Source organism: Apis laboriosa, unplaced genomic scaffold (assembly GCF_014066325.1).
Source record: "Apis laboriosa isolate Shangri-la unplaced genomic scaffold, ASM1406632v1 scaffold26_cov146, whole genome shotgun sequence".
NCBI classification, from domain to species: Eukaryota; Metazoa; Arthropoda; class Insecta; order Hymenoptera; family Apidae; genus Apis; species Apis laboriosa.
Genome location: NW_025222592.1, coordinates 2582212 through 2593352, shown reverse-complemented (window position 1 = coordinate 2593352; position 11141 = coordinate 2582212). Strand labels below are relative to the sequence as shown.

Genomic DNA, 11141 nt, shown 5'->3' with positions numbered 1-11141 from the left:
TTATAAAATAATTTAATAAAAAATCTTATGTAAAAATTAATTTATATTTATATTTAATTATTAAATAATATTTAAAATTAAGAAAATGATAAATAGAATTGTCTAGAAATATTCAATCAATTAGTATTAAATTAGATAACGAATAAGTAATGGAATTTTTACGTTGTTTGTTCAATGAAAATCATATCTTAAGTTTGTAATAGTGATTCTTTCCAAAAATTATAATCTCAGAAATAAGCGGGAAAAATCAATGACAATGTATTATATTTGTTATATTTATTATCATTGAAAAGATTGAGAAGATTATTTTAAAAAATTTTTTAAAAATTATTATTCATAAATCTATGCTTGTTTTGATATTATAGATGCAAATGGATTTTGGCGGTAAAAAGTAACACATTAATTGGTTAGTTATAATTTGGCGCGAAACAGACGGAAATGGTATCAATGAAGAATATTTCTGTCTGGTATTACATTTTAGCATTTGAGTCTCTGCTTTTCATAGACTACAGTAAAGTTTAGATACATTTTATTATAACTTTACTTTATTTTACTTTTATTTTATTTTATTTTATGTACTTTTTCTATCATAATTATTGATTATTATAATGCCACTTCAAATTTCCACTAAAGAAAATATTCGTAAACATTTGGAGAACGTTTCTTTAAAAGATAAGGTGAGTTCATTAATATTTTTATTCAATCATAATATTAATTTATTTAAAAAATTTTCTATTTTGTGGTGATTTCTTAATTTTCTTTATATTTTTTATAAAAAATTATAAAAAAATATGTATCTAAAATATATAATGTGCTATACATATATTACAGTACACACTATTACAGTTTTAAATAAATTATTTGCTTTGAATAAATATTTTTTATATTTTTAATATTCCTTAATATGTAATTATTATTTTTATTTTTTTAAATAATTCTTAATATCAATAAAAATATTTTTTCTTTTATTTCATTCTTATTATAAATAAATATTATATATTTATTTTATATAATTATAGTATTTATTTAAATTATATTTTTAAATTTTTAAATATTTATTGAAAAAAATTCAGTGTAAATAATTTTTCTTGTAATATCAGATTAAGAATCTGGATCATAATATTAGATTTGTAATAAATTAAAAATTTATGCTTATTGCATGTAAAATAAAAGACTTAAGAATTCATCATATAATAAAAACATAATTTATAACATTAACTAAATAATATATAAAATTGTTTTTATTAATTTTATATGTTCTTTGTGTTAACAAAGATAAGTCATAATTCTTTATTATTTTTTTATATATAAATATTAATATAATAATATAAATTTTTTGTAATATTAATGCAAAAAAATTAATATTGTTAATAATTAAATATTAATTTTATGGTATATAATATAAGAAATTAAAATTTTTTGATAACTAATTTTAACATATAAATATGAATATATATATATATATATTGCATAAGTAAAATCTATTCTGTAGAAAATTTATTATTTTATAATAATTATTTATAGCAATTTATCATAATTATTATACTTTTAGATAAAAAATAATATTTATATATTTTAAGGTTATCATAGTTATTCCTTCATAATTTAATTGTGCAAATATTATTATATACAATTATGTAATATAATGAAATTTGTAATTTTATGATTTTTTATATAACTCTATTATTTGAAATATAATAGATATATAATTTATAATTGGAAACATTTTTTATATCTTTTATGAAAAATTATGAAAAATTAAACTGATATAATTCTTATTTGTAAAAATTCTTTTTAATTATACTTATTATTTTAATTATTTATTTACTGAAAGTTTTTTTATATTTATATTAGTATCTTTATTTTCAGACTTCTCCAAAGAAATTATGTACTTTACCAATTATTTCTCAAGGCAATAATAGTAAAAATGTGGTAAATAATTGATTTGTTTTTATATGATAATATTAATTTATTATAATATTTTATAAATATATTTGTTAATTATATATTTCAGGTAAATGCAAAAGCTATACAAAACATGTATTTGAAAGAAAATAAATTTAATCCAGAATTAGAACCATTATTGAAAGAAAATCCACGTAGATTTGTTGTTTTTCCTATTCAATGGCCTGATATTTGGCAAATGTATAAAAAAGCTGAAGCATCTTTTTGGACAGTGGAAGAAGTGGATCTTTCTAAAGTATAATTTTTTTTAACTAGTTATATATAAAAAAAAATATAAGTTATTAATAATTATATATTTTTTATAGGATGTATTTGATTGGAATAATTTAACTGCCAGTGAAAAACATTTTATATCTCATGTCTTAGCATTTTTTGCAGCTTCTGATGGAATTGTCAATGAAAATCTTGTTGAACGATTTAGTCAAGAAGTACAAATAACAGAGGCACGTTGTTTCTATGGTTTTCAAGTTGCCATGGAAAATGTTCATTCAGAAATGTATTCTTTGTTAATTGATACATATATTGCAGATGCAAAAGAAAGGTAAATAAATAAAATATTTTTTAAATAAATTATTAAATTTTTGTTTATTATATTTGATATTTTATTTTTATCTATAGAGACTTCTTATTTAACGCTATTGAAAATTTGCCATGTGTTGCAAAAAAAGCTCATTGGGCGTTAAATTGGATAAACCATGAAAGTGCCACTTTTCCTGAACGTGTGGTTGCTTTTGCTGCAGTAGAAGGTATTTTCTTTAGTGGTAGTTTCGCTGCTATTTTCTGGTTAAAAAAAAGAGGTCTTATGCCAGGACTTACATTTAGCAATGAACTTATTTCTAGAGATGAGGTTAGTGCATATAGTAAAAATATTTGATAAAGAAATTAATTTATATATTTATAAAATAAGAAATAGAAAATATATTAAATGTTTCAAAATTATTTTTTTTTAGGGATTACATTGTGATTTTGCATGTTTAATGTTCAAACACATTGTACAAAAACCATCTTCTGAACGAGTCACATCAATTATTAAGGATGCTGTCAAAATTGAACAAGAATTTTTGACAGATGCATTACCTGTTGAAATGATAGGCATGAACTGTAAACTTATGTGTCAATATATCGAATTTGTTGCAGATAGATTACTTGTAGAATTAGGTTGTAAAAAGGTTTGTAAAAATATTATAATTTTAATAATAATATTTATCAATTAATAATGATATATTTATGATTATTAACTCAAAATATTTTCAATTTCAGATATATATGTCTGAAAATCCGTTTGATTTCATGGAACATATTTCTTTAGAAGGTAAGACAAACTTCTTTGAAAAAAAAGTGGGAGAATATCAAAAATGGGGAGTAATGCAAGATAGAATTGAAAGCAATTTTACTGTTAATGCTGAATTTTAATTTATAAGACAAAAATAATGGTAAAATATTTTTTTTTCTTGAAATGAAGAATTACATAATTTTAAATCTTTTGTTATTTATATACAAAATAAGATCATTTTATTTATATTTTTTCGAGACAATATTTTTTATTGTTTTGTTTCTCTCATTTATTAGAATTGAAGTGTACATTATAAAGACAAAGATTGATAATTGTAAAATTTATTTTTCTCAAATTTTTATATTTTGACAATAATATGTATGTAGAGATAAATAATTGGACCTATTTGTTTATTACACTTATTAAGTTATAATACTGTATATTTATTATGACATTATTTTGCGTATTAATATTTGTTAGATAACAATATTATTAAATTGCGATTTTACTTTAAAATGTGTATTAATAAGAAATTAGTTAATTAAGAAATCAATGAATGAATGAAGTTTAAAAATGTGAAAATCGAAGTGAAAAACAAATATTTAACAATTAAAATAAATCAACAGTATTTATATAAAACTTTTTTTATGTATATATATATATATATATTATATATATATATATATAATTTAATAAAGAAAAATTAATAGGAATATAATGGATATGAATCTGATAAATATAATGGATATGAAATCTTAATTCTTAATATAATTTATATATTTTATATATATTAAAAGTTACAAAATTTATATTTAACAATTATTATGTTACAAAATTTGTACATACATGCTATACAAATTTGATATTTCAGTTATATCTGAATAAAAAGAACTTTTAATACATTGGAATGTTATATATATAAATGATATATTATTACATTAATTATGTAAAATTTACTGTTAGAATTTTAATTTGAATATAACTTGATATTCTATATTATTCTTTAAAAAAATATTAATTATTTGTATAAATTTTATAATAAGGATTAAACAACTTCTACTTCAAAACCATGATTCAAACGATTTAAGTAATTTTTACGACATTCCATATCATCAGCTGGTCTGTTATAAGGCAACCAAACAGGCTCTCCGACAAAATAACGTTTTGCTTTTATATAATTCTATATAATGAAAAGAAGATGGATAAAATTTTAAAATAAAAAATTTTTTTAAATATTTAAGAGTTCTTACGTTAATATCCAAAGTAAATCTGTGATATATTCCACTAGGAATAATTATTAAATCTCCAGCTTGAACTTCAATACGTATCCATTGATCATTTTTATCTCGGACATCAAAATATCCTGATCCATCTAAAATTAACCTTATTTCTTCATCAGTATGAAGATGCTCAGTAAAAAAATTTTTTAACTAAAAATTTAAAATAGCGTTTATTGTAATTTTATTTTTTATAAATCACAATTTAAATGCATTGACAAACATTAAAAATTTGAATTTAACTTACTTTCTCTTCGTAATTTGAAAGACATTTCTTGGAACATTCTATTTCATCTTCGTACGTATAACAACGTTTTTTTTTTAATTCTGTCAATATGTTATCATTTTTATAATTTTTATAATTAATCTATAATAATGTTATTAGATTAAATAAGAAATAAAATGATAATATAAAGTAGTTTACTTAACTAGTTTAATCAATAACATATGAAGGTTAAATTTTAAGATAATTTTTCTTTTATAATTTTTAATAGAGACATTTATTTAATATAAAATGAAAGATTAAAACCAAAATTAAAGATATTAATAAATAAAATAATAAAATTTTAATTGTAATAAAGAAATCTTAATGAAATAAATAAATTTGATTTAACCTGAAAATATTCAACACCTGTTATCTTGAATAAATTCTCAATAGAAATATATTCAGGTGGTTGTTTATGATGTTCTAATCGTTGATCAACATCACTATTATCCATGTACCATGCACGAACCATTTTTATTTTATGAACAAATTCGTATAGATTGATTGTAGTTTTTATCTGCTAGTGACGTAACCTTAATATGTAACTATCTACCTTACTATATATATATATATATATATATATAGTATATATATATATATATATATATATATATATATATAAAGCCGGTACGTTGTTCTTTTACTGATTACATACAAAGTTATTTGATTGATATTAAAATATTATTTTTAATTTAAAATTTTATGTCTTTATTTTATTTATTTTTTTAAATATATAAAAGATAAATATTGCCAATATAAAAATTTAATGTTGATATTTAATGTCTTACGTATTTTATTTTTATATTATTTAAATTATTTATGTATTTTAATTTTAATATTCTCAATTCAATTATTTGATATTATAAATACCTATATTTATTAATTTTATAAATTTATATTTATTAATAACTTTAACAATTAATATACTTAATAATCATTATATTATTTTCAGAGATCTTTATAAAAAGATCTACACATAAATTTTTATCTATAAAAGAAAGAATTTAAATTTAATTTTATTCAAAAAAATGGATAAATTGAATGAATTTTACAAAAAAATTCAAATGTATCTTATGAAAAAAAATCAAGAATGTGGAGAATTGAAATTACTTATTTCATGTATAACAAATGAAAATAATAATCACATTGATGACATATGTAAATCAATAACAAATATATTCAAAACCTATGATATACCTATAGGAGAAAAAACTACAATAAATAATGAAAAATGTGTACAGTCATATAAATATTTATTATTGAATACTAATTTTGAAAACCAAGAACGATTGGGAGAAGATATTGTTAGTGGACATTTAGTTGATATGTGTCCACCTTTGTCTCCATATTTATTTATACAAATATTATGGAATTTTGAATATGAGAATATTTTAATTGAATCTCTTTTATATATGCCATTTGATCTTTGTACAGAGATAGTGAAAGTAGCTACAAAACATATAGATAAATTACCTTTTCAAAGATCAATTAAAAGTATATATAAGTTGATATTTATCATATATACTAAGTTCTTTCAATTAAAGGAACTTAGTGTACAATCCAAAAATATTGAAGAAAGTATACAAAATTTATTATTAAGTTTCGAAGAATTCTTATTATTATTAACAAATTCAAAATTACCTTATTTGATAGAAGTATCAGATTTAAAAAAATGTGAACGATATGGTATCATGTTAAAAAAATTAATTTGTACAATAAAGAGATGTTTGGAATGTAAAACTAAAGGACTATCTATTTTTAATGATCTTGAAAAATTATATAATATTACATTTGGAAGAGAATCATATATACAATATGAAAATACATTGATAGAAAATACTATATCAACATTAAATCAACAATTGATAAATTTATTGTTAAATAAAATTAAAGAAATTGATTGTAATATTTATTTAAGCTGGGCAGAGTTGGATGATGAAGAAAACAAAATGATTTCTTTACAACGTTCTATTGGTATTGAATGTTATTATTTCATAGAATTTTTAACAAACGATGAAGAATTATCAAAAAACATTCATTTAATAGAATGTTTACAACAATTATCATCTAAATCAGATCCTAAACAATCAACTTTTGTTTTAAGTTTATCAGAACTCTGTTGTGCTATATCCAATGGCAAAAAGGAACTCATGAAAGAATTATTATGTAGATATAAAGAATGGGATTCTACAATACTTAATTTTGTTTATAATAATAGATCTTCATTAGAAAAGAAAGACTGTTTCATATTATTACAATATCTTACTTTTATTCTTACTCAATCGACTACAGAAGATTTAAAAGAATCAAGTTATATTTTAATTATGAAAATATTATCATGTCAAAATATACCAGATATTTATGAAATTGTAATGATGTATTTAACAAAGTATGATGGCAAAAATTATTTAGAATCTCCACATTTGGAAGAAGCATTTCATGAATTCATTATGGGAAATGCAAATTTACAAACTTCTACAAATTTAAAAACCGTTTTATTGTTTCTTTTAAAAAATCCTAAAATGATATTGACAATACTTTTGAAAATTACTATTGGTTATTCTCATTATACAAATATTATGATTTCTCCTAATGATTTACTTTTATTATCACCGTTTATGCAAATAAGAGAAGATAATAATCAAATATTAATAACAAGTGTCTTAAAAATTATTTGTATAGAAAATACAGAATGGAACACTAAAAAATTTGTGGACTTTGTGAATGTTATATTAGATAATTCTATAATTAAAGTATATGAATTGATAAATAATGTTTACATACCATATTTAAAGGAAGATACTTTTAATGTATCTAATATAAATTCCATTCTTAATAATATTCGTAAGCTACAAATTAAATGTACCAAAGAAACAAATATTAAAGATTTGATAATAGCTCTTGCAAAAAAAATGTCATTCCTCAGAAAAAATACAAGTATATCAAAATATATAAGTAGTGAAATATTTGTCCAAATAACAAGAATATTGCCATATTTTTTAGAAAATAAAATCTGTTCTGTTTCAATAAAAAAAGAAATTTTTGATGGAATTGAATCTATAATTGAACCAATTGACACATTACATTTTGCTCCCCTTTGGTATTTAATGCATAAAGGTGTAATTGATATAATAGAAGATTATGAAAGACGTTGTTTTGTTGTTTTAAATAGATTAAAAGAAGATCCAAAAACTTCGGAAAGTTTGCGACATTATTTGTCCGATTTGAGTTTATTGAGAGAAGACTTTTTGCGTCATTTGATTATTCGTTCAACCGAAGAAGAATATCAAAGATTAGGTTCAGAGCTTACTATAATATATTGGTTTGCTTTTGGATGGAATGATGAGATTGATGCATACAATCATTTTCTTCGTTTAACAATGGAAGCATGTTGCTTATCTTTGGAATATCCAGCCATCGGTGGAAACGATTTATTTGCATTTTTACTTAAGTCTTTTATACGTTTTTGTAGAACATTTGTATTGGTTGAAGGAATGGAAAATCAAGAGAAAGTATATCAATCATTAATTAAAAATATTAATCAACTTGATGGAAGTATAAAACATAGTCCTTATGCGGATTTATTCACTAATTGCCTTACACATTTAAATAATTATACAGAAAATGATCCTGTACATTTTTTGCAAGATGTTTTAAATACTTTTCATCATTTTAGCGATCAGTGTCTTGAATACAATAATGAATATAATGAAATAACATGTAAAATACCTCATTCACTAAAAGTTTCAAATTTTTATATAACACATGAAGTTATTTCTGCTTGTATGAGAGTGCCTGCAACAGAAGCTTACGAATGCATAAAAAAAATGAATGAACTATTTGTTTTGAATTAAATTATCTTTAATTACGAAAAGCATCTAAAATATTGTAAATGAGAAATAAAACAAATGTTGTAAATTAAAAAGCAGATCAAAAGAGTTAATTTTTTTGTTAAAGTTTATTCACCAATATCTTAAATTTATATATTTTTCTTAAAATGTATTTTATTTTATTTAAAGAATTTGTTTAATCATTGTAAAGATAAAAAATAATTTTAAAAAGTTTCTTTTATTATCGTCTTATAATTTTAAAATTTAAAATAAAAATTCTGTCTATTCTCTTTTTTATTAACTAATCCTTTATTTTTAATATAAATATTTTTAAATATTTATATTGAAAAAAAATTATATCAATTATAAAATTAATTAAAATTAATATATTTATAAATTATTTGTACTCATTATTAATTTGTTATATAAATTTTTATAAAATTTATAATAAATCATAAAATATCTAAAAAATATTTTTATGATTAATAATGAAAAAAAATTTAGATAAAAATTAAAATCTTATCATTTAGGCAAACATAAATTACTACAGATATCAAATATTATTATAATTAATAAATTAACAATTAGTAATATATTCTAATCATTCTATTATGATATTACTTTATGTGAAACAATTTTTAAAAAATTAAAAATAATAGAAATTTTTTATATATATTATCAATAAAAAATTATATATTACTTTAATTTTATATTTAGAATTAAAAATTTTTTTTAATTTTTATATTGTATAGGAATGTCTAAAAATCAATACAAATTATTATTTCTTTTTATTCTATATTATATTTGTGCGATATTTCCAAAATGCCAGTACAATGGTTAGTAATAAAAAAATGTGAAAAAATTGCATACAAAGAAAAAATGTGCACCAATATTGAGACAGGCAAAAATCAAGTGGGTAGTTTCCTCTGGATAGTCTCAATGCTTTCATGGAAAAAATTGATCTGCAATCTTAAATAAAATTACTGTACCAGCCTATTGTCTTTAAAATTAATTTTTTTTTAATCAACAATTATAAAATTTTAATTCATGTTAAATTAATTAAGTCATATTAGAAAATTAATATTTGAAATAATTTCATTTAAAAATTGATTGAAGTAGACAATAGGATATTACAGATCTTTATATATCTCTTATAATAAAATTGTTACTTTTTTTCAATATTAATCATGCATCTTTTTCCATGTCATTGAGTTACAAGATTTCTATAGTGACTAGATTTTTATGCTGGTAATATAAACGGAATACATGAAACGTTTAAATTAAAAAAATATTTGACAATAACCAAAATCAAGAATGAGAATATTGTAACAAGAAATATTTGTTTTTACTTGTAAAAAATAAAAATAGGAAAATACGCGAAAATCACATACTTTTATATTTTACTTTTTCTTTTTTTCTACTAAAAAATAACGCATATTCATATTTCGTTTATTTCTCTTTTCTCAATGCGGACAAACGAAAAGAAAAGAAAATCGAAATACCAGCAAACAATTTTTGCAGATGGTGTTCGTTTACGAGTGTCTCGAGTATCCGTTTCTCGTCTACCCAAGTGATATTATTGCTTAATCTGATCAAAGAACAACGAACCAAAGGAAAACCGCTAAAACAACAAAGAAACATAATTATATTTCACAAATGTCGTTTGTCAATGAAATGCACATTTTTTACTGTAAGCCATTCTCATTGTTGTCTTTTCGAATGTCAGATCAGTATTCCTTCATCTCTTTTTTCTTTTATTAATATTAATATTAATATTAATATTATTATTATTATTATTATTATTATTATTATTATTATTATTATTATATAATTCGACGCTATAATATTTACAGATTCTTCACATTGTAAAAAATATAACGTATTTCGTACTCAATATTATACGCAGGTAGTACTGAAAGGCCGATATATATCTAAATCGTGGTGTTTTTCGAATTAATGTGACCCAGTTGCGTAACAAATCTGCATGTATACATATATATTGTATGTATATATATATATATATATATATATTTATATATTTATATTTATATATTTATATCATTTATTTATTTATTCATTTATTTATATCTAATTATAAAATCGTATGCGAATCGTTTGTAGATGGTGAATTTTTGTGCTTTCTTTGCTTAATTTTTTTCTTTTTCTTTTATACAAAAGAAAGTTCAAAATGACTAAAAAATTTGCTGGCCAAAAAACAAGGAAGGAAACGTACCTGGTCCTTGACAGTTGATATGCTCATTCAGACGAAGCTCGATTTTTTTTTCTTAATGTGCGATAGCTTTCCAAGTAGAGAACAGTTTTTTTATCATTATTATTACTTTCTTTTTTTTTGGGTTTCTTTTCTTCTTTTAAATGTACAAAAATTTTCAGCGCATTCTTTAGAAAAATATTGTTAAAACGCGATCCCGCACTAGAGAAACGTGTTACATTTAGAAGCGATACAAATATAGAAACTTCTTTTTTTCTTTATTTCGTTTTCGTGCATTAATGTGTATGTATAATACTTAGAA

The 11141-nt window shown here is 20.5% G+C and overlaps 3 protein-coding genes across 7 annotated transcripts; 2 read left to right on the top strand and 1 right to left on the bottom strand.

The window, feature by feature from the left end:
* The first annotated feature begins 488 nt into the window (after positions 1 to 488).
* On the top strand, positions 489 to 3626 carry LOC122713804 (ribonucleoside-diphosphate reductase subunit M2). Of its 5 annotated transcripts, none has more exons than XM_043934578.1 (7): positions 489 to 677; positions 1870 to 1932; positions 2015 to 2200; positions 2271 to 2506; positions 2584 to 2812; positions 2916 to 3134; positions 3226 to 3626. In XM_043934578.1, the coding sequence occupies exons 1-7, from the start codon at positions 609 to 611 to the stop codon at positions 3376 to 3378; spliced, it is 1155 nt and encodes a 384-aa protein (XP_043790513.1). In that variant the 5' UTR covers positions 489 to 608; the 3' UTR covers positions 3379 to 3626. The 5 variants fall into 5 exon arrangements, with proteins under 5 accessions (XP_043790513.1, XP_043790516.1, XP_043790517.1 ...); XM_043934581.1 differs by lacking the exon at positions 489 to 677 and adding an exon at positions 1374 to 1392; XM_043934582.1 differs by lacking the exon at positions 489 to 677 and adding an exon at positions 1524 to 1580.
* A 391-nt stretch (positions 3627 to 4017) lies between these two features.
* On the bottom strand, positions 4018 to 5308 carry LOC122713839 (1,2-dihydroxy-3-keto-5-methylthiopentene dioxygenase). The gene is made up of 4 exons (XM_043934631.1): positions 5130 to 5308; positions 4763 to 4882; positions 4489 to 4668; positions 4018 to 4418 (listed from the first exon to the last, which is right to left on the bottom strand). Exons 1-4 carry the CDS (start codon positions 5250 to 5252, stop codon positions 4284 to 4286), a joined length of 558 nt encoding a protein of 185 aa, XP_043790566.1. The 5' UTR covers positions 5253 to 5308; the 3' UTR covers positions 4018 to 4283.
* Positions 5309 to 5808: 500 nt separating this feature from the next.
* LOC122713786 lies at positions 5809 to 8708 on the top strand. The gene has a single exon (XM_043934553.1). It carries the CDS (start codon positions 5809 to 5811, stop codon positions 8632 to 8634), a length of 2826 nt encoding a protein of 941 aa, XP_043790488.1. The 3' UTR covers positions 8635 to 8708.
* Positions 8709 to 11141: the final 2433 nt, after the last annotated feature.